Source organism: Panulirus ornatus, chromosome 16, assembly GCF_036320965.1.
Source record: "Panulirus ornatus isolate Po-2019 chromosome 16, ASM3632096v1, whole genome shotgun sequence".
In the NCBI taxonomy this organism is placed as follows: domain Eukaryota; kingdom Metazoa; phylum Arthropoda; class Malacostraca; order Decapoda; family Palinuridae; genus Panulirus; species Panulirus ornatus.
In genome coordinates, this window is record NC_092239.1 from 40,607,887 (window position 1) to 40,632,906 (window position 25,020).

At 40.2% G+C, this 25,020-nt stretch overlaps 1 protein-coding gene across 1 annotated transcript in view; it reads right to left on the reverse strand.

Annotated features, from left to right (window-relative positions):
- The window catches only part of Prosap (SH3 and multiple ankyrin repeat domains prosap), a 1,027,613-nt gene that overhangs the window by 31,905 nt on the left and 970,688 nt on the right, over positions 1-25,020 (reverse strand). Inside the window, 5 exon segments of the mRNA XM_071671621.1 lie at positions 6,200-6,307; positions 7,415-7,604; positions 8,195-8,390; positions 18,938-19,145; positions 19,240-19,434. Of these exon segments, the coding sequence (XP_071527722.1) occupies positions 6,200-6,307; positions 7,415-7,604; positions 8,195-8,390; positions 18,938-19,145; positions 19,240-19,434 (897 nt within the window).

A 25,020-nucleotide genomic window follows, 5' to 3' on the forward strand; every position in this document is an offset into this window, starting at 1 on the left:
ATCCATAAATGCTACATACAAATCCATTTGATTTTCTATGTATTTCTCACATACATTCTTCAAAGCAAGCACCTGATCAACATATCCTCTACCACTTCTGAAACCACACTGCTCTTCCCCAATCTGATGTTCTGTACATGCCTTCACCCTCTCAATCAATACCCTCCCATATAATTCCCTTGGAATACTCAACAAACTTATACCTGTGCAATTTGAACACTCACTTTCATACCCTTTGTACAATGGCACTATGCATGCATTCCACCAATCCTCAGGCACTTCACAATGAGCCATACATACAATGAATATCCTCACCAACTAGTTAACAACACAGTCACCCCCATTTTTAACAAATTCCACTGCGATACCATACAAACCCGCCGCCTTGCCAGCTTTCATCTTCCTCAAAGCTTTCACTACCTTTTCTCTGTTTACCAAATCATTCTCCCCAACCCTCTCACTTCGCACACCACCTTGATCAGAACACCCTATATCTGCCACTCTATCATCTAACACATTCAACAAACCTTCAAAATACTCACTCCATCTCCTTCTCACATCACCACTACTTGTTATTACCTCCCCATTAGCCTCTTCACCGATGTTTCCATTTGTTCTCTTGTCTTACGTACTTTATTTACCTCCTTCCAAAACATCTTTTTATTCTCCCTAAAATTTACTGATACTCTCTCACCCCAACTTTCATTTGCCCTCTTTTTCACCTCTTGCACCTTTCTCTTGACCTCCTGCCTCTTTCTTTTATACATCTCTCAGTCATTTGCACTATTTCCCTGCAAATATCGTCCAAATGCCTCTCTTGTCTCTTTCACTAATAATCTTACTTCTTCATCCCACCACTCACTATCCTTTCTAATCTGCCCACCTCCCACGCTTCTCATGCCACAAGCATCTTTTGCGCAAGCCATCACTGCTTCCCTCAATACATCCCATTCCTCACCCACTCCCCTTACATCATTTGCTCTCACCATTTTCCATTCTGCACTCAGTCTCTCCTGGTACTTCCTCACACAAGTCTCCTTTCTAAGCTCACTTACTCTCACCACTCTCTTCACCCCAACATTCTCTTTTCTGAAAACCTCTACAAATCTTCACCTTCGCCTCCACAAGATAATGATCAGAAATCCCTCCAGTTGCATCTCTCTGCACATTAACATTCAAAAGTCTCTCTTTCATGCGCCTATCAATTAACACAATCCAATAATGCTCCCTGGCCATCTTTCCTACTTACATACGTATTCCTATGTATATCTCTTTTTAAACCAGGTATTCCCAATCACCAGTCCTTTTTCAGCATACAAATCTACAAGCTCTTCACCATTTCCATTTACAACACTGAACACCCCACGTACACCAATTATTCCCTCAACTGCCATATAACTCACCTTTGCATTCAAATCACCCATCACTATAACCCGGTCTTGTGCATCAACACTACCAACACACTCACTCAGCTGCTCCCAAAACACTTGCCTCTCATGATCTTTCTTCTCATGCCCAGGTGCATAGACCCCAATAATCACCCATCTCTCTTCATCCACTTTCAGTTTTACCCATATCAATCTAGAGTTTCACTCAGAGCCAAAACATCCAGGTTCCTTTCCTCAAACATACTACCTATCTCTCCTTTTTTTTCATCTTGGTTACATGCACACACATTTAGACACCCCAATCTGAGCCTTCGAGGAGGATGAGCACTCTCCTCGTGACTCCTTCTTCTGTTTTCCTTTAGAAACTTAAAATACAATGAGGGGAGTGTTTCTAGCCCTCCGCTCCCATCCCCTTCAGTCGCCTTCTATGACACATGGGGAATGCGTGGGAAGTATTCCTTCTCCCCTATCCCCAGGGATATGCTAGTAATATATATGGAAAAGAGAACTTGTCGCAAGACTGACTTCTGTGACACATCACTTGTTATGTCTAACTATTCAGAGGCTTTACCATCAACCGCAATTCTTTGTTCATGGCCAGCCAACCAATTTCCTATCTAGTGAAGTACAACCCCATCAGTACCATGTGACAACTTTTTTTCATGCCCCAATCAAGGACATCTTGGGTTAAAGGAAAAAGTTATAAAGAAAACAGAAATTAATTAGGGCTCTGCAAATGTTTGTAGACCTGGCTTTTAAAGGAAGAAAGGTTATATGAAGAGAGGAAGACATAAGGGAGGGAAATCTACAACTTAACTCTGTGAGGGAAGAGGAACTGCTTTACTTTCATCATAAATGTGATTATATAATAAACAAAACCAAGCAGTTTTGTCAGACATGAGTGATTTCACTGAAAACCATGCTGAGAATCATTTATAAAGTGGTGGTCCCTGAAATGGTTAAAAAAAATTTCTTGAATGATGCTTTTCTATCCCAATTGATGTAGTGCTGCATGTTTGATATTGCTACTGAGATGTCAAAATGTTGTGTTGTGGTTGTGAGGTCATCTGCATATGAAAGGACTTTCATGGTGAGGCTTGCCTGAGGTAATGGGAGGTTGTGTGGGAAGAGAATGAAGAGAGCTGGAGAAAGAACTGATCCTTAGGGAACACCACTGTACAGATTAAGTGCTATAGAGGTGAAGCCATTGTGAATGACACGGCATGGCAGCCAGCTATGAAGCTGGCCAGGCACTTTTTGCCATTGTTATGGAGGGTGGTGTTAAGTATATTTGAGTGAGGATGTGTCAAAAGACAATGTCAAGTGCTGTGCTGACTTCTATTGCCACTAATAACTAGAACAGTGCAGTAAAGGTTGCAGAGGTTGAATCCATCTAGAATATTGTGTGAACTCAGTATAGTATGATGGTAATGTTTGGGTCTGAAGCCATAGTGTGTGGGTGAGAGTGGGGTGTTTTTTACTTCTGTGCAAATAATTTTTTTCACAACGTTTGGATACTGAGTATAGAAATGATATAGGGTGGTAGAAGGAGGGAAAGTTGTCTGGTGTATAGGGTTTTGGGTTGGTATTATGTTGGCAAGTTTTCAGATGTTAGGGATTTTGTGATATAACCAGGAGTAACTGAAGATATCTGCAAGTGCTTGGATTGTAAACAGGCCATTGTGTTTTGTGTTAAAGTTCAAAAACTTGTCAGGGAGAGTTCTTGAAGATTTTTATTGCATTGCTTGTATGAGTGGAAGTGAAAAGTGGGTGGCCAGCTGTTTCTGGATGGATTTTGTGTAAGTTCATGACATTTTTATTTACTGGTAAGGTTCATTTGTGGCAATGTCCTTCTTGATGTCATGTGTGGATTAACTAGTTTTCATTTAAGCTACTGTGAAATGTCTGTTCATGCCAATATGGTTCAAAAGACATATGTTCTTATGTTCTTGATGGCTGCTACTTAAGAAGATGATCAACTGTCAGGTAGTCTTAACTTTTCTTTTCTATTAACTGTAATGTCATTGATTAGACAAGTCATGAGAGTTTGGATTTACTAACCTCAATCCTGAATTTATATGTAATTTTAAGGTCTCAAAATGTTTTAACCCAGAAAAACAAGAAGAAGGAATTGTAAGAGAAATATCATGCCAGTGAGCATAAAAGATGTGAGAAGGTTTGAGAAGGATCAACAAACTGGGGGTATTGGTACCTTACTAGAGGTAATAATGGGATGGCATTTTCTCTTGGATTCCTTTTGGATGACAGGTGCATGCTGGGTTCTTTAAGACATTCTAATTGCTAAAAGCCAACTAGAGGAATAACATGTAGAAAAAAATTTTCCAAAAAATTTCGTAACTGTGATTAGACACCTAGTATCACGTAATCATTTACTGAGCGGGCAAAAATAACATCTTTTAAATACACCCCTTTCAGAATTAATGGGAGGTAAGTTTGAATGGAGAAAAACTAGAGGAAGTGAAGTGTTTTAGATATCTGGGAGTGGATTTGGCAGCGGATGGAACCATGGAAGTGGAAGTGAATCATAGGGTGGGGGAGGGGGCGAAAATTCTGGGAGCCTTGAAGAATGTGTGGAAGTCGAAAACATTATCTTGGAAAGCAAAAATGGGTATGTTTGAAGGAATAGTGGTTCTAACAATGTTGTATGGTTGCGAGGCGTGGGCTATGGATAGAGTTGTACGCAGGAGGGTGGATGTGCTGGAAATGAGATGTTTGAGGACAATATGTGGTGTGAGGTGGTTTGATCGAGTTAGTAATGTAAGGGTAAGAGAGATGTGTGGTAATAAAAAGAGTGTGGTTGAGAAAGCAGAAGAGGGTGTTTTGAAATGGTTTGGTCGCATGGAGAGAATGAGTGTGGAAAGATTGACCAAGAGGATATATGTGTGAGAGGTGGAGGGAACGAGGAGAAGTGGGAGACCAAATTGGAGGTGGAAAGATGGAGTGAAAATGATTTTGAGTGATTGGGGCCTGAACATGCAGGAGGGTGAAAGGCGTGCAAGGAATAGAGTGAATTGGAACGATGTGGTATACTGGGGTCAACGTACTGTCAATGGATTGAACCAGGGCATGTGAAGCGTCTGGGGTAAACCATGGAAAGTTCTGTGGGGTCTGGATGTGGAAAGGGAGCTGTGGTTTCAGTGCATTATTACATGACAGCTAGAGACTGAGTGTGGACGATTGGGGCCTTTGTTGTCTTTTCCTAGTGCTACCCCGCACACATGAGGGGGGAGGGTGTTGTTATTCCATGTGTGGCGGGGTGGTGATGGGAATGAATAAAGGCATACATTATGAATTATGTACATGGGTATATATGTATATGTCTGTGTGGGTATATATATGTATACATTGAGATGTATAGGCATGTATATTTGCGGGTGTGGACGTGTATGTATATACATGTGTATGTGGATGGGTTGGGCCATTCTTTAGTCTGTTTCTTTGCGCTACCTCGCTAACACGGGAGACAGCGACAAAGCAAAAAAAAAAAAAAAATTAATAGCTAAAATCAATTTTGTTCAGACAAAAGGTCTTACATAATAACTGACATGCAACCACAGAGTATTAATATTGTTATTATACAGTAGGCAGGGAAATATAAAAAGGACTCATCCTATCATTCTCGAACATTCAAGATTTATCCCTCAAATGAATTTTTCATTTATGCACTCATTCATATCTTTTTCTGAGCACCATGAACATAAAAGTAGTGGCTAAAATTGATGTTCAACCTTCATCAGTTAAAATACCAAAGTTTTATACAAAGGTTAAAATATAGAATTTTATCCAATACTACATACCAAATCTAATGCAATCACCCTGGAAGTGATGTTTTATATGTAACAAAGAGTATCAAATATATCATCAATGGTTTCTTTCCAGCTTAAGCCTATAATTTTCTTAAGGAACTAACTTTTGGGTTACAATTTCACAGGATTATGTATAATATCTAATTTAATAATTTCATTCATATCAAGTAACAGGATGAAGGGAATAACCTTATTTTGTATACTGATGCAGTATCACAAATCTAATACAGTTACTGAGCGTGCAAGTCACTAGTACCACGCAGCAACATAAGACCACATTGAAAACATCTCTATTAAAGCTGAAAATAAGTAATCTGCTTACAGAAGAGATATTAAGATTATGCAGAACACAGAACTACTACCTAGTAGTACAACTTCTGAGTTTTTTTCAAACCAAGCTAAAAGATGACTGGCATACCAAACCAAATACATTTCCAATAATTCTGGAAACTAAAGACAAAGTCTTGAAAAAATAAAAAAAAAGTCAAAAATTCAGCAAATTCCTAATGGTACACACAAGTGAGTGATATATACACACTTTGCAATGTATACCTATTCTATCATTTTTACACTTAACACAAGAGTGCTTTACACAATCTTAACACCCCTCTCATATCCACACTTATTTTGTGCTGGAGATCCTAACATTTAGTCTCACAACACTGGCTGAAAAATTCAATGTCTCATCAACAAAAGTGGAATGGATTCTTCTTGTATTATAAGAGACAGGATATCTAAATTAAAGAAAAAAGAGGGGGAGTATCCCAGATAGGAGAGAAAAGTAGTAGTAAGACTACAAGTTGAGACATAACAAATGGCAATGATGTATGGCTGTACTGAGTGAGAATGTGTGTCAAACCACTAGGCAAGTATACTAACTTTACATTTCTTTTTCTAAAGTTCTATTCCCATAAAGAAAGCAACATCTAAACAGTAATTAAGTGGGGACAACATCCAATCAAAAAACACCCTAACCCATCTTACCGATGTCATGAAGTCCAGCCACCATAGACTTTGCTCTTGCTCGTCCAACACTTAAGGTTGTTCTGGGATCTCTTGGGGGGGGTGCAGGGGGGGCTTGGGACGACCGCACTAAGAGGAAGACACACACACAAACACAGTTAGTTAGGTGGCAGCCGCAAGCTCTTAGGCAGCCACAAGGGTTATTTCACCGATTTGAATTTTGTTGAGGAAAACCTGGAAACCTTGTGTTATGCATGTTAACCTAGATTTATCAAGAAAATATCACAATTCTACTTCTTTTCCACATCAAATTCTTTTCTGAATATCCTGAAACTATCCAGATGCTATGTGCTACTTATGCTGGACAAGCTCAGTTCAAAGTCAAAAATTTTGATTGAAGCAAAAGCTATCCTCAACAAATATCCAGAATGCTAGCAAAGCATAAGCCAAATTATGAAAGGCATCAGTCATATTTCTCCTAGGATTTAGACTGCACGTGGGCAAGAAAAATATAGAGATATGAAACTATATGGACAGAGCAGAAGAAGTTTCTATTAGCTAGTAAATACAGTATTTTGTTGAAGGCTATATCAATTCTTTCATCTTTAAGCCTAATCAAGCTACTAAATGACAGTATTACACATCATGTAAATAAAATTCTGCTTTGTTCTTTCCAAAGAAAAATGGACAAAAACAAAAAACTCCTTTGCAGGTAGTGGAAACATCAAGGGAATATAAAGGCATTATCAAGGAATAAAAGGGTGTCACTTTTTCACATTGAGACACTTCTATCAGGCTAAAGAATACAAGTTCAAAGAATAAACTTGCCCTGATGAAGGTAATACGGGATCACTCAGTTATAACTTGTAATCTACAAGAGGGTAGAAACAATATTCATGACATACACATGCTACTTAATTGAAAAGCTTGGAAAATGGACATTCTTAGGTTAAAATACAAATATTAGATTTTACATGCTACTTCTCTTAAGAACAAAGTACTTGTATGAACATTCATATATCATACAATGAGAGTGAATTCAGTATGGTGAAAATATGCTAAATGGTGCTCATAGGACCAGAAATGCTTATGGACTTCCTTATCTTGACAATCAGCAGGGTCAGTTATCCATTGCATCCGAAAACCAGAAGTGGATAGCAATCAGGATCCAAGAACCCATGTCTATCCAATAGTCCGAGCGGAGTCTGGAGAACAGAAAGAGGGACATGCATCTACCTGCATGGAGTTTTCGAGGGAGTGTCTGGCACCCACGTCTGATAGTTCCCAGGTTGCCTATTGGTGGCTTGTGCGCCAAAATGGTGTCTTGAGAAGGAGTTACAACAACCATCTGGACGAGGTCGCCTGACTTACGAATAAGTGTGACAACATGTTCATGTGAGGCTTGAGACACATCTTCTCCATTGATCTAAAAATAGTGACAAATAGATCCTTTAAGCCAATGATCTAAAAATAACCAGAAATAAGTCTATAAAACTTGAATAATATTTGTATACTAGTCCACAGAAACAACACTATTACTATTCAAAACTTTAAAAATGAAGAGAAATCATCCTCAATATATATGTTCTTTTTCTCCCAAAAGACATTTCAAAATATAAGTGATGTGCATCAATAGCCAAAATATGAATATATTGAATAGTCAATGTGGAAGTATATGTCATCTTTAAAAACAACAAATACACAGAAAAGTATTCATAAAAGGTTACATTTTGTTTATACATTTAACCAGTCTTTAAGCAGGTTCTATATGGCCCTGTTTTTTTTTTGATAAACGTTTTACTTATCTACAATAAATATAAATAACATTGATATTTTTTAAAGCTAAGAATGCAAAGGTTGCTGCAAGCCATGATTTTGGCACCAGTTTCAAGTGAGATGAGATTAATGGCACAAACACAAATGATGAATTATCATGATTGCATATGAACAGAGAATATACCACATACCCATGTACTTTTATATTCTACCTGAAGCAGTCTTAATCAAATCATCTACCTTGATCAAATAGTCGCCTTTTTTGAGACCTGCTAAATCAGCAACACCTCCAGGATCCACATCATCCAAGTACTGAAGGGCAGGACCTCGCTCATGAGGCCTTTCCATAAGGGGAGAAGTTGCCTTTGCTCCACGCAGCACAAAGCCAAAGCCCTTTTTGCCACGATGAAGGACAACAGTTCGAGGTTCATTTACCCTGAAAAATTTGATGAGTATTGTGAAAAAATGAGTAAAGTTTATCGAGCTATCCCTTGCATTTCATGGAAAGTACTATCACCAGGAAAATGGACTATAATTATGCATTTGTAATAATGTAATCATTTGTCATAGGGAAGTATGTCTATACTTGTAGGACCCTATCTTATTTTTACTATTTTTCAAGAACTTCTTTAATTTCATTATTATTTTTCTTTAATGTTGGAGGCCCCAGTTATGCACAAAAGTCCACATCAAGGTCAGGCCTCAATTGAAATATATAGGTTTATGAAAGGGGAAGAGAAGAGATGAAATAGAAGTTACAATGAAAAGTATTTACAAATTTTGGAAAGTGTAAAACCTGTCTTTTAAAAAAAAGTGCCAGGTCATAGTCACTGGGGAAGACATGAGAGGATAGAAAGTTCCAAAGCACTGAGTTGTAGGGAAAGAAACAGTAAACAAAAGAGCCAACCCTTGAGTTGTCAAACGCCACACAGTAATTATGTGACACAGCAGTTTGCTAAGTATTGCTTGTTTTAGCTAATGGCAGGAGCACACAAGCAGCCAGCTCTTGAAGGCAAAATTCAAAGTGAAACCCATGGAAAAGGGAAAGTGAACCAACATTGTGGTGTAGGGAAAAAGGGTCAAGTGGGAGAGTTGATACATCAGAACTGCAACTCAACCCTGTCAAGTAAGGATGCAGAGCTAGAATCACCCAAAATGTGAGAGCAGTGCTCCATACATGGATGGATCAATCCTTAGTATGACCGTAGCAGCTTTTTGGAACACAAGACATTTCAACATTCAAACAGGACTCCTAGTTACTAAGAGGCAGACTTACCTATTTCCATCATGTGGGGTTTCCAAGACAGTGTGGATGTTACAGTAATACCAAGTATGTCCACTGAGTCAAGAGATGGAATTAAAAATCAAAGGAGAGAGAAAAGTTGTGAGGAATTTTTGATAGAGAAATGGGCAGAAACTGGGTCTTGGAGACTATCTGTAATCAGTTCATCATATTGCTTGAATCATTTATCCAACACTTGATTACTATATAAGTACAGTCAGACCATAAAATACTTTTTCATCCCCTTAGGTGTCTAACATTATGACAAAGAAATAAAACATCCTGAACAAAGCTGTCACATTTGGCTTCACATTAATAGCTCTGTCTTCCATATATGGGAATACAGTGAGCAACCATTGACACAAGTCCTGTTACTTGTTATAATGCAATGATGGCAAAACAAATCTTACCAACCCTATTGAGATAACAGGAGAAGTAGTGTTTAGTTTGAAATCCGTCACACCCAAGGGTAAAAACAATTCCTAATAAAGTTTTTTGATAAGTTTCTTGCTGACTTTTCTTTGCTAATTTCAAAGAACCGTCAACTCTCCCCACAATCACTCTCATTCCAAAACTTGAGTGTTGTAATCATGTCTCCTCTCTTCCTTTTTTCCTCTCTATAACCCAGATCTCTTATTTCAGGTACTCTATTGTACCATCTTTGTTGTTCTCCACCTGACCTTCTCTGTATGATTCATTTTATTCTTCAAATAGTTTGACTAAACTTGAGGTGCATACTCTGATTTATGTCTAAAATATGATGTTATGAGTTTACTGTACATATCTTTACCCATGAACAATATATAACTGCAGTTCCAAAATTAACTAACACAACTTCTTCCCCTTACCATTTCTCCTAATATTTCATGTGTGGCAGGGTAGCGAATGGATGAAGGCAGCATGTATTGACATGTATATATATGTATATATATGCATATATATATATATATATATATATATATATATATATATATATATATATATATATATATTGTCCCTGGGGATAGGGGAGAAAGAATACTTCCCACGTATTCCCTGCGCGTCGTAGAAGGCGACTAAAAGGGAAGGGAGCGGGAGGCTGGAAATCCTCCCCTCATTTTTTTTTTTTTCCTTTTTTCCAAAAGAAGAAACAGAGAAAGGGGCCAGGTGAGGATATTCCCTCAAAGGCCCAGTCCTCATCCTCTGTTCTTAACGCTACCTTGCTAATGCGGGAAATGGCGATTAGTATAAAAAAAGAAATATATATATATATATATATATATATATATATATATATATATATATATATATATATATATATATATAGTCAATTGGGAGGTGAGTTTGAATGGAGAAAAACTGGAGGAAGTGAAGTGTTTTAGATATCTGGGAGTGGATCTGGCAGCGGATGCAACCATGGAAGCGGAAGTGGATCATAGGGTGGGGGAGGGGGCGAAAATTCTGGGGGCCTTGAAGAATGTGTGGAAGTCGAGAACATTATCTCGGAAAGCAAAAATGGGTATGTTTGAAGGAATAGTGGTTCCAACAATGTTGTATGGTTGCGAGGCGTGGGCTATGGATAGAGTTGTGCGCAGGAGGATGGATGTGCTGGAAATGAGATGTTTGAGGACAATGTGTGGTGTGAGGTGGTTTGATCGAGTGAGTAACGTAAGGGTAAGAGAGATGTGTGGAAATAAAAAGAGCGTGGTTGAGAGAGCAGAAGAGGGTGTTTTGAAGTGGTTTGGGCACATGGAGAGGATGAGTGAGGAAAGATTGACCAAGAGGATATATGTGTCGGAGGTGGAGGGAGCAAGGAGAAGAGGGAGACCAAATTGGAGGTGGAAAGATGGAGTGAAAAAGATTTTGTGTGATCGGGGCCTGAACATGCAGGAGGGTGAAAGGAGGGCAAGGAATAGAGTGAACTGGAGTGATGTGGTATACCGGGGTTGACGTGCTGTCAGTGGATTGAATCAAGGCATGTGAAGCGTCTGGGGTAAACCATGGAAAGCTGTGTAGGTATGTATATTTGCGTGTGTGGACGTATGTATATACATGTGTATGGGGGGGGTTGGGCCATTTCTTTCGTCTGTTTCCTTGCGCTACCTAGCAAACGCGGGAGACAGCGACAAAGTATAAAAAAAAAAAATATATATATATATATATATATATATATATATATATATATATATATATATATATATATATATATATATATATATATATGTATATTGGTTGGTAAAGTTATTCAATGTAAGTATGATTCATGGTGAGGTGCCTGAGGATTGGCGGAATGCGTGCATAGTGCCATTGTATAAAGGCAAAGGGGATACGAGTGAGTGCTCAAATTACAGAGGTATAAGTTTGTTGAGTATTCCTGGTAAATTATATGGGAGGATATTGATTGAGAGGATGAAGGCATGTACAGAGCATCAGATTGGGGAAGAACAGTGTGGTTTCAGAAGTGGTAGAGGATGTGTGGATCAGGTGTTTGCTTTGAAGAATGTATGTGAGAAATACTTAGAAAAGCAAATGGATTTGTATGTAGCATTTATGGATCTGGAGAAGGCATATGATAGAGTTGATAGAGATGCTCTGTTGAAGGTACTAAGAATATATGGTGTGGGAGGCAAGTTGTTAGAAGCAGTGAAAAGTTTTTATCGAGGATGTAAGGCATGTGTACGTGTAGGAGGAGAGGAAAGTGATTGGTTCTCAGTGAATGTAGGTTTGCGGCAGGGGTGTGTGATGTCTTCATGGTTGTTTAATTTGTTTATGGATGGGGATGTTAGGGAGGTGAATGCAAGAGTTTTGGAAAGAGGGGCAAGTATGCAGTCTGTTGGGGATGAGAGAGCTTGGGAAGTGAGTCAGTTGTTGTTCGCTGATGATACAGCGCTGGTGACTGATTCATGTGAGAAACTGCAGAAGCTGGTGACTGAGTTTGGTAAAGTGTATGAAAGAAGAAAGTTAAGAGTAAATGTGAATAAGAGCAAGGTTATTAGGTACAGTAGGGTTGAGGGTCAAGTCAATTGGGAGGTAAGTTTGAATGGAGAAAAACTGGAGGAAGTAAAGTGTTTTAGATATCTGGGAGTGGATCTGGCAGTGGATGGAACCATGGAAGCGGAAGTGAATCATAGGGTGGGGGAGGGGGCAAAAATCCTGGGACCCTTGAAGAATGCGTGGAAGTCGAGAACATTATCTCGGAAAGCAAAAATGGGTATGTTTGAAGGAATAGTGGTTCCAACAATGTTGTATGGTTGCGAGGCGTGGGCTATGGATAGAGTAGTGTGTAGGAGGGTGGATGTGCTGGAAATGAGATGTTTGAGGACAATATGTGGTGTGAGGTGGTTTGATCGAGTAAGTAATGTAAGGGTAAGAGAGATGTATGGAAATAAAAAGAGTGTGGTTGAGAGAGCAGAAGAGGGTGTTTTGAAATGGTTTGGGCACATGGAGAGAATGAGAGAGGAAAGATTGACCAAGAGGATATATGTGTCGGAGGTGGAGGGAATGAGGAGAAGAGGGAGACCAAATTGGAGGTGGAAAGATGGAGTGAAAAAGATTTTGTGTGATCGGGGCCTGAACATGCAGGAGGGTGAAAGGCGGGCAAGGAATAGAGTGAATTGGAACGATGTGGTATACCGGGGTCGATGTGCTGTCAATGGATTAAACCAGGGCATGTGAAGCGTCTGGGGTAAACCATGGAAAGTTGTGTGGGGCCTGGATGTGGAAAGGGAGCTGTGGTTTCTGGCATTATTACATGACAGCTAGAGACTGAGTGTGAACGAATGGGGCCTTTGTTGTCTTTTCCTAGTGCTACCTCGCACACATGAGGGGAAGGGGGATGTTATTCCATGTGTGGCGAGGTGGCAATGGGAATGAATAAAGGCAGACAGTGCGAACTGTGTGCATGTGTATATATGTATATGTCTGTGTGTGTATATATATATGTGTACATTGAGATGTATGGGTATGTATATTTGCGTGTGTGGACGTGTATGTATATACATGTGTATGTGGGTGGGTTGGGTCATTTCTTTCATCTGTTTCCTTGTGCTACCTCGCAAACGCGGGAGACAGCGACAAAGCAAAATAAAATAATAATGTGTAAGGCATATGTACGTGTCGGAAGAGAGGAAAGTGATTGGTTCTCAGTGAATCTTGGTTTGCGACATGGGTGCGTGATGGTTGTTTAATTTGTTTATGGATGGGGTTGTTAGAGAGGTGAATGCAAGAGTTTTGGAAAGAGGAGCAAGTATGCAGTCTGTTGTGGATGAGAGAGCTTGGGAAGCGAGTCAGTTGTTGGATTTGGGTGAGAAACTGCAGAAGCTGGTGACTGAGTTTGATAAAGTGTGTGAAAGAAGAAAGCTGAGAGTAAAAGTGAATAAGAGCAAGGTTATTAGGTACAGTAGGGTTGAGGGACAAGTCAACTGGAAGGTAAGTTTGAATGGAGAAAAACTGGAGGAAGTGAAGTTTTTTAGATATCTGGGAGTGGATTTGGCAGCGGATGGAACCATGGAAGCGGAAGTGAATCATAGGGTGGGGGAGGGGGCAAAAGTTCTGGGAGCGTTGAAGAATGTGTGGAAGTCGAGAATGCTATCTTGGAAAGCAAAAATGGGTATGCTTGAAGGAACAGTGGTTCCAAAAATGATATATGGTTGTGAGGTGTGGGCTATAGATAGAGTTGTGCAGAGGAGGGTGGATGTGCTGGAAATGACATGTTTGAGGACAATATGTGGTGTGAGGTGGTTTGATCGAGTAAGTAATGTAAGGTTAGAGAGATGTGTGGAAATAAAAAGAGCGTGGTTGAGAGAGCAGAAGAGTGTGTTTTGAAATGGTTTGGTCACATGGAGAGAATGAGTGAGGAAAGATTGACTGAGAGGATATATGTGTCAGAGGTGGAGGGAACGAGGAGAAGTGGGAGACCAAATTGGAGGTGGAAAGATGGGGTGAAAAAGATTCTGAGTGATCAGGGCCTGAACATGCAGGAGGGTGAAAGGTGTGCAAGGAATAGAGTGAATTGGAACGATGTGGTATAATGGGGTTGACGTGCTGTAAATGGATTGAACCAGGGCATGTGAAGCGTCTGGAGTAAACCATGGAAAGTTGTGTGGGGCCTGGATGTGGAAAGGGAGCTGTGGTTTCGGTGCATTATACATGACAGCTGGAGACTGAGTGTGAACGAATGGGGCCTATGTTGTCTTTCCCTAGCGCTACCTCACGCACATGTGGGGGGATGGGGTTGTTTTTCATGTGTGGCGGGGTGGCAATGGGAATGAATAAGGGCAGACTATAAATTATGTACATGTTTATATATGTATACGTCTGTGTATGTATATATATGTAAGCGTTGAGATGTATAGGTATGTATATGTGTGTGTGTAGGTGGGTTGGGCTATTCTTTCTTCTGTTTCCTTGCACTACCTCACTAACAGCGACAACGTATAATAAAACATAAATAAATATATATGTATATGTCTCTGTATGTATAAGTATGTATACGTTGAATTGTATAGGTATGTATAAGTGTGTGTAAGGGAGTATACGTATATACATGTGTATGTGGGCGGGATGGGCCATTCTTTCATCTGCTTCCTTGTGCTACCTCACTTCTCTCTCCAAAACTCTTGCATTCACCTCCCTAACAACCCCATCCGTAAACAAATAAAACAACCATGGAGACATCATGCACCTCTGCCGCAAACCGACATTCACTGGGAACCAATCACTTTCCTCTCTTCCTACTCGTACACATGCCTTACATCCTTGATAAAAACTTTTCACTGCTTCTAGCAACTTAATTCCCACACCATAAACTCTTAATACCTTCCATAAAGCATCTTTATCAACTCTATCATATGCCTTCTCCAAATCCATAAATGCTACACACAAATCGATCTTTTTTCTAAGTATTTCTAACATACATTCTTCAAAGCAAACACCTGATCCACACATCCTCTACCGCTTCTGAAACCACACTGCTCTTTCCCAATCCGATGCTCTGTACATGCCTTTACCCTCTCTATCAATACCCTCCCATATACTTTCCCAGGAATACTCAACAAACTTATACCTCTGTAATTTGAACACTCACCTTTATCCCCTTTGCCTTTATACAATGGCACTATGCATGCATTCCGCCAATCCTCGGGCACTTCACCATGAACCATACTTACAGTGAATATCCTTACCAACCAGTCAACAACACAGTCAACCCTTTTTTCAATAAATTCCACTGCAATACCATCCAAACCTGCCACCTTGCCAGCTTTCATCTTCTGCAAAGCTTTCACCCTGACGCTCTCACTATGCCTGCCACCTGGACCAAAACACCCTATATCTGCCACTCTATCATCAAACATATTCTATAAACCTTCAAAATACTCACTCCATCTCCTTCTCACTTCACCACTACTTGTTATTACCTCCCCATTAGCCCCCTTCACTGATGTTCCCATTTGTTTTCTTGTCTTACACACTTTATTTACCTCCTTCAAAAACATCTTTTTATTCTCCCTGAAATTTAATGATACTCTCTCACCCCAACTCTCATTTGCCCTCTTTTTCGCCTCTTGCACCTTTCTCATGACCTCCTGCCTCTTTCCTCTATACATCTCCCAGTCATTAGCACTACTTTCCTGTAAAAATCATCTGAATGCCTCTCTCTTCTCTTTCACTAACAATCTTACTTCCTCATCCCATCACTCACTACCCTTTCTAATCTGCCCACCTACCACTTTTCTCATGCCACAAGCATCTTTTGCGCAAGCCATCACTGCTTCCCTAAATACATCCCATTCCTCCCTCACTCCCCTTACATCATTTGCTCTCACCTTTTTCCATTCTGCACTTAGTCTCTCCTGTTACTTCCTCACACAAGTCTCCTTTCCAAGCTCACTTACTCTCACTACTCTCTTCACCCCAACATTCTCTCTTCTTTTCTGAAAACCTTTGCAAATCTTCATCTATGCCTCCAAAAGATAATGAACAGACATCCCTCCGGTTGCCCCTCTCAGCATATTAACATCCAAAAGTCTCTCTTTTCACATGCCTATCAATTAACATGTGATCCAATAATACTCTCTGGCCATCTCTCCTACTTACATATGTATACTTACATATACCTCTCTTTTTAAGCCAGGTATTCCCAATCACCGGTCCTTTTTCAGCACACAAATCTACAAGCTCTTCACCATTCCCAATTACAGCACTGAACACCTCATGTACACAAATTATAGCCTCAACTGCCACATAACTCATCTTTGCATTCAAATCACCCGTTACTATAACCCGGTTTCATGCATCAAAGCTGCTAAAACACTCACTGAACAGCTCCCATAACACTTGCCTCTCATGATCTTTCTTCTCTTGACCAGGTGTGTAGGCACCAATAATCACCCATCTCTCTCCATCCACTTTCAGTTCTACCCATATCAATCTAGAGTTTACTTTCTTACACTCTATCACATATTCCAACTCCTGCTTCAGGAGTAGTGCTACTCCTTTCTTTGCTCTTGAACTCTCACCAACCCCTGACTTTACTCCCAAGACATTTCCATACCACTCTTCACCTTTACCCTTGAGCTTTGTTTTGCTCAGAGCCAAAACATCCAGGTTCCTTTCCTCAAACATACTACCTATCTCTCCTTTTTTCTCATCTTGGTTACATCCACACACATTTAGAGCCTTTGAGGAGGATGAGCACTTTATGCATGAATCCTTCTTTTTCCCCTTTTAGAAAGTCAAAATGCAAGGAGGGGAGAGTTTCTAGTCCTCCACTCCCATCCTCTTTAATCACCTTCTATGACATGCAGGGAATGCGTGGGAAGTATCTTTCTCCCCTATCCCCAGGGATACAGGAGAAAGAATACTTTCCGTGTATTCCCAGTGTGTTGTAGGAGGCGACTAAAAGGGGACGGAGCAGAGGGCTGGAAATATATATGTTACGTTTTAATTGATAGTCCTGTAAAAGAGGGAATTTTGGATGTAAATATGCTGAGAGAGGCAGCTGGTGGGAAGTCTGATCAATATCTTTGTAAGTGTCGATGAAGACTAGTAGAGGTTTTCAAAAAAGAAGAAACAATGATGAGGAGAAAAGAGTGGTAAGATTAAGTGAATTTGGAAAGGAGACTTCTGTGAAGAAATACCAGAAATAAGGGGCAAACTTCATACCTCTCTATAAGAAAGGAAACCAGGAACAGGCACTGAACTATGGACTGGTCTCACTAATAAATGTGATGGGTAAGGTTCCAGAAAAGATTATCAAAAAGTAAGTGGATGACTTTCTATGCAAGATTAATTTCCAAAGTGAGACAACATGGCTTTAGGGAAAGGAAGTTGTGTGTAGCTTACCTCTTGGAGTTCTTTGAGAAAGTGAGCTCAGTCCTGGACAAAGGGGAAGGCTGAGTGGTTTGTCTGTATATGGACTGCCAGGGAACATTTGACACTGTGCACATGGGAGGTTGATAATGAAGCTGGATCACCAGACAGGAGTAAAATGAAAACTATGATATACAGAGGACTACATCAAAGGAGAGAAGAAAGGACCCATTCAAGGAGTCTTTACTAAATTGGTTGATCTACATCAATGACTTGCCTGAAGGTATGGAATCCTACTAGAATATGTTTGCAGACGATGCAAAGGTGATAAGGGAAGTAAAAAGTGAAAGAGTGCATCAGCTTACAAGGGGACCTAAATGGTCTCCTAAGCAGGTCTGAAATGTGTTTGATAAAATTCAACCTGAGCAAATATAAAATAATAAGGATGAAACAAAGTGAAAGATGGCTTCAACATGATTTACCTTGCAAGTTATAAGCTTTAGGATTCTGTGTGTGAGGACTTGGGAGTGGAAACCATCCCTAACCTGTCACCAGAGTATCATATTGGGAGAATAGTTAAGGAGATAAACTGTCTCCTGGCAAAAATCAGAATAGCTTTCAAGTATATGGATATATTTAGCAGGACAAAACTAGAATTTGCTTCTCAGGTTTGATCATCATAATGAAAGAAGCAAAAAGAACTTATATAGAAGGTCGGGGGGGATAAAACAAGTGGTACCAGAATAAAGAGAACTAAGCTACAAGGAAAGGCTGGAGGTTTTAATTCACTCACCTTTGAAGAAAGAAGCCTTTGGAATGACCTGATCAAAAACTTTGTTTTTAAAGAGAGTGAGAAAGTGGACACTCCTCTGAGAGATGTAAGGAGATAGCAACCAATGGACAGAGCATGAAATCAAATAAGAAACTTGTAAACAAAGGATGTCAAGAAATACTTTTGCAGTATAAAAGTGGTGGATGAATGGAACAAATTAAGGAAGTGGTTAATGCAGACAGTATATAATATATAAATCCAAGAAGTTCTATGATGGTAGAGTGTTCAAAAAGGGGGATCAATGAGTGTAAAACTCCCTCCTTGTATTGTACAAATAGGTAATTACTCACATTTACTCACTTCTCTCACATTCCACTAAGCCATATAAATACATATTTTTATCATAAGTAGTTGCAAACCATATATAACTGATCTGGGAATCATTGTTTAAAGGTGCTGGAATCTCTAACTCCAATCTTGTGAGATAAATGATGTTGGGATGTCTTTTCCTTACCAAGTCTTGTTGCCTGATAATGTGAATTTATCATCAGCCTTCCAGAAATTGATAACTGTTTTACAGGCTATACCTTTTTAACTAAATCATAACAGAACTATCCAATTAAGAAAATACTAGACTTACGGTTTTCTTATTCTTGGTGCTGTCCCATAGTGCTGCTGAATCATCATCTCTCTTCTTCCCTGTACTCTCGCCACTTGAGGAGCTATTAGGGATTCTCTCACGGCCTGAGGGTTACGTAAGCGTACTTCTTGGACGCACTGTGGTGGAAAAATGCCTGTAACTCCTCGAAGTACACCTTCCAACATACCATCATCTGTGCTCCCAGTAACTGCAAAAGAAGTGGTATTTTAATAATACTTCAGAGAAAAACCAAGAAGACTTTATTACATTCCTTTGAAATAAAGTCTGAAATATCTTCTCACCTTCCAAGATATCTCCTGCATTTATGTCGAGGTGTCCTGGTTTGTGTGGAGTGTACTGTTGTAAACAAACTACCAACATCCCCATGTTAAACTGGGTGATGTCAGCAGGGGTTGTATCATAACTTTCTGCACTGCCACTGTTTGAAGTGCAGACGCCAGAGCTGTCACTCACCATATCGCAACAGTCCACACCCGCTGGAAGTTTTACAATACTATTAGATTTCTTTAGCTTCCAAATAATCTTGCTTAACATACAGTTTTGATTTAAGTATGAAAAATATACCACTGAAAGGTTTAATTTCAGTCTTACTCTTCCCTTAAAAAAAACAGATGGGGTCTAATAAATAGACAGTGATGTTGCATATTTCTAAGCATGGACATCAATATATCTTTAAGTCGCATAATTAAAGGATACCTCAGTATATCTGCTCCATTTTGATTTGATAGCATTTGCAAAAACATTTTGCACTACTTGCCTTGAGTTAAGATGTGGGAGAGCTCATGAAAACCATTACACTTTCCACAACCTGACCATAAACAACAGCAAAAAATAAGCAAAATTCACATGTAACATTAATCCCCCACTTGTATTTCAATTTTCAAAAGAAACAGAAGAAGGAGCAGGGCAGAGAGTGCTCATCCTCCTTTAAGGCTCAGAGATAGTTAGTATGCTTGAGGTAAGAAACCTGGATGTTCTGGTTGAGTGAAACAAAGCTCAAGGGTAAAGGGGAAGAATGGTTTGGATATGCCTTTGGAGTACAGTCAGGGGTTGGTGAGAGGACAAGAGCTAAGGAAGGAGTTACACTACTACTGAAGCAGTTTTGGCACTGGAAGATTAAAAAGGGTAGTGAGTGGTAGGATGAAAAAAAGTTGCTAGGGAAAAAAAAAAGAGAGGCATTAGGGTAGTAGCTATGGGAATGGAGTGAAAATAATTGTAGGATGTATAACAATAAGTGGCAGGAGGTCAAGAGAAAGGTGCACTGGTTAAAGAAGAGGCATATGAGTGTTGGGGTGAGCAAGAGTAAGATGATGTTTTGGAAGGAGGTAAATGATATGTAAAAGACGAGAACAAATGGGAACGTCAGTAAAGCTAGCAAATGGGGAAATGATAACAGGTGGTGATGAAGTGAGGAGGGAGTGGAGTGAGTATTTTGAAGAAATGATAAATGTGTTTAATGACAGAGAGGCAGATGTAGGGTGGTTGAATCAGGGTAGTATGCGAAGTAAGAGTCATGGCAGTGGTTTGGTGAAGTAAGAGGTGGTAAAAGCCTTGTAGAGAATGAAATGCAGCAAGGTACCAGGAGTTGATGGCACTGCAATTAAATTTATTAAAAAGGGGATGATGGTGTTGTTGACTGCTTGGTAAAGATTTTCAGTGTATGTATGGATCATGGTGAAGTGCTTGAGGAGTGGCAGAATGTATGAACAGTGCCACTGTATAAAGGCAAGGGGGATAAAGTTAAGTGTTCAAACTACATAGATATAAGTTTATTTAGTAGAACTTGTAGTTTTATGGGAGGGTATTGACTGGGAGTCAGAGAAAAGCAGCTTGATTTGTATGTGGCATTTATGGACCTGGAGATGGCATGTAACAGGGTTGATAGAGATGCTTCAGGGAAGGTCTTAAGAAAACAATTTGTGGGAGAAAAGCTCCTAGAAGCAGTGAAAAGTTTTTATCATGGATGCAAGGCTTGTGTATGAATAGGAAGAGAGGAGAGTGAGTGGTTCCAAGTGAAGGTTGTTCTTTGGAAGGGGTGTGTGATTTCACAATGGTTGTTCAATTTGTTTATAGATGGGGAGGTGAGGGAGGTAAATGCAAAAGTCTTGGATAGAGGGGCGTTGATGTAGTCTGTGGGGAATGAGAGGTCCTGGTGGTGAATTCAAGTGAGAAACTGCAGAAGTTGGCGACTGAATTTGGAAGAGTTTAAAAGAAGAAAGTTGAAAAAAGCAAGGTTATTTGGTTTAGTAAGGATGAGGAACAGGTTAGTTGGGATGTGAGTTTGAATGGGAAAAAACTGGAGGAAGTGATGTATTTTAGATACCTTGAAATGGAATGGCTGCAAACAAATATGGAAGCAGAAAAAAATTATAGGGTGGGAGAAGGTCTAGGGAGCACCAAAGAAAGTGTGGAAAGATAGAATGTTATCTGGGAGTGCAAAATGGTTATTTTGAAGGAATAGTAGTCCCAACATCATTATATGGATGGGAGGCATGGGCTATAGATAAAGCTGTCCAGAGGGGTGTGGGTATGTTGGAAATGAAATGTTTGAGGAAAATTTGTTGTGTAAGTGGTTTGATTGAGTAAGGAATGTAAGGGTAAGAGAGATGTGTGGAAATAAAAAGTGTGTGGTTGAGAGAGCAGAAGAGGATGTTTTGAAATGGTTTGGTCACATGGAGAGAATGAGTGAGGAAAGATTGACCAAGAGGATATACGTGCCAGAGGTGGAGGGAACGAGGAGAAGTGGGAGACCAAATTGGAAGTGGAAAGATGGAGTGAAAAAGATTTTAAGTGATTGGGGCCTGAACATGCAGAAGGGTGAAAGGCGTGCAAGGAATAGAGTGAATTGGAACGATGTGGTATACTGGGGTCGACGTGCTGTCAATGGATTGAACCAGGGCATGTGAAGCGTCTGGGGTAAACCATGGAAAGTTCTGTGGGGCCTGGATGTGGAAAAGGAGCTGTGGTTTCGGTGCATTATTACATGACAGCTAGACACTTAATGTGAACGAATGGGGCCTTTGTTGTCTTTTCCTAGCGCTACCTTGCACACACACACATGGGGATAGGGGAGAAAGAATACTTCCCACGTATTCCCTGCGAGTCGTAGAGGGCGACTAAAAGGGAAGGGAGCGGGGGGCTGGAAATCTTCCCCTCTCATTTTTTTTTTTTTTTCCAAAGGAAGGAACAGAGAAGGGGGCCGGGTGAGGATATTCCCTCAGAGGCCCAGTCCTCTGTTCTTAACGCTACCTCGCTGAGGCGGGAAATAGCGAATAGTATGAAAGAAAAAAGAAAAGATATATATATATATATATATATATATATATATATATATATATATATATATATATATATATATATATATATATATTTTTTTTTTGCTTTGTCGCTGTCTCCCGCGTTCGCGAGGTAGCGCAAGGAAACAGACGAAAGAAATGGCCCAACCCACCCCCATACACATGTATATACATACGTCCACACACGCAAATATACATACCTACACAGCTTTCCATGGTTTACCCCAGACGCTTCACATGCCTTGATTCAATCCACTGACAGCACGTCAACCCCGGTATACCACATCGCTCCAATTCACTCTATTCCTTGCCCTCCTTTCACCCTCCTGCATGTTCAGGCCCCGATCACACAAAATCTTTTTCACTCCATCTTTCCACCTCCAATTTGGTCTCACTCTTCTCCTCGTTCCCTCCACCTCCGACACATATATCCTCTTGGTCAATCTTTCCTCACTCATTCTCTCTATGTGACCAAACCATTTCAAAACACCCTCTTCTGCTCTCTCAACCACGCTCTTTTTATTTCCACACATCTCTCTTACCCTTACGTTACTTACTCGATCAAACCACCTCACACCACACATTGTCCTCAAACATCTCATTTCCAGCACATCCATCCTCCTGCGCACAACTCTATCCATAGCCCACGCCTCGCAACCATACAACATTGTTGGAACCACTATTCCTTCAAACATACCCATTTTTGCTTTCCGAGATAATGTTCTCGACTTCCACACATTCTTCAAGGCTCCCAGAATTTTCGCCCCCTCCCCCACCCTATGATCCACTTCCGCTTCCATGGTTCCATCCGCTGACAGATCCACTCCCAGATATCTAAAACACTTCACTTCCTCCAGTTTTTCTCCATTCAAACTCACCTCCCAATTGACTTGACCCTCAACCCTACTGTACCTAATAACCTTGCTCTTATTCACATTTACTCTTAACTTTCTTCTTTCACACACTTTACCAAACTCAGTCACCAGCTTCTGTAGTTTCTCACATGAATCAGCCACCAGCGCTGTATCATCAGCGAACAACAACTGACTCACTTCCCAAGCTCTCTCATCCCCAACAGACTTCAATCACTGTCTCCTACGTCAGCAAGGTAGCGCGAAGAAACAGACAAGGAATGGCCCAACCCACCCACATTCACATGTATATACATAAATGCCCATACACACACATAAACATATATATACATTGGTGAGGTGGTTTGATTGAGTAAGTAATGAAAGGGTAAGAGAGATGTGTGGGAATAAAAAGAGTGTGGTTGAGAGAGCAGAAGATGGTGTATTTAAATGGTTTAGTCACATGGAGAGAATGAGTGAGGAAAGATTGACAAAGAGGATGTATGTGTCAGAGGTGGGGGGAACGAAAAGAAGTGGGAGAGCAAAGTGGAGGTGGAAGGATGGAGTGAAAAAGATTTTAAGCAATCATGGCCTGAACATAGAGAAAGGTGAAAGGCACGCAAGGAATAGAGTGAATTAGAATGATGTGGTATAATGGGGTCGATGTGCTATCAGTGGATTGAACCAGGGCATGTGAAGTGTCTGGGGTAAACCATGGAATGTTTTGTGGGGCCTGGATGTAGATAGGGAGCTGTGGTTTCGGTGCATTATACATGACAGCTAGAGACTGCATGTGAACGAATGTGGCCTTTGTTGTTTTTTCCTACGCTACCTCTCACATGCGCTGGGGGAGAGGGGTGCTGCTTCATGTGTGGTGGGGTGGCAATGGGAATGCATGAAGGCAGGAGGTATGAATATATACATGTGTATATATGTATATGTGTGTATGTACATGTATGTAAACAAAATGTATGATTATGTATATTTATGTATACAAAATGTATGATTATGTATATGTATGTGTGTGGGTATTTGTGTATATGCATATGTATGTGGGTGGGTTGGGCCATTTCTTTCATGTTTCCTTTCTCTACCCCACTAATGTGGGAGACAGCAACTAAGTATAATAATAATGAAAAAACATTTCAACTTATACCTTCATATACATACAAAGACATATACATATATACGCATGTACATATTCATAATTGCTACCTTCATCCATTCCTGTCGCCGACCACCACACATGAAATAGTCGGTAAGGGCACGGTGAACATCGTTTAAAGCAAACATAATTTTATGTATTGTAGGGAGACTCTCCATATAAAATATTTATTCATTTTTTATACTTAATCGCCATCTCCCGCAATAGTGAGGCAGAGCAAGGTAACAGACGAGGAATGGCCCAACCCTTACCCTTTCATTACTTACTCGATCAAATCACCTCACACCACATATTGTCCTCAAACATTTCTTTTCCAACACATCTACCCTCCTCTGCACAACCCTATCTATAGCCAATGCTACACAACCATACAACATTGTTGGAACCACTATTCCTTCAAACATACCCATTTTTGTTCTCCGAGGTAACGTTCTCACTTTCCACACATTCTTCAATGCTCCCAGAACCTTCACCCCCTCCCCAACCCTGTGACTCACCTCCGTTTCCATCCGCTGCTAAGTCCACTCCCAGATATGTAAAACACTTTACTTCCTCCAGTTTTTCTCCATTCAAACTTACCTCCCAATTAACTTGTCCCTAAACCCTACTGAACCTAATAACTTTGCTCTTATTCACATTTACTGTCAACCACATATTGTCCTTAAACATCTCATTTCCAGCACATCCACCCTCCTGCGCACATCTCTATCCATAGCCCACACCTCGCAACCATACAACATTGTTGGAACC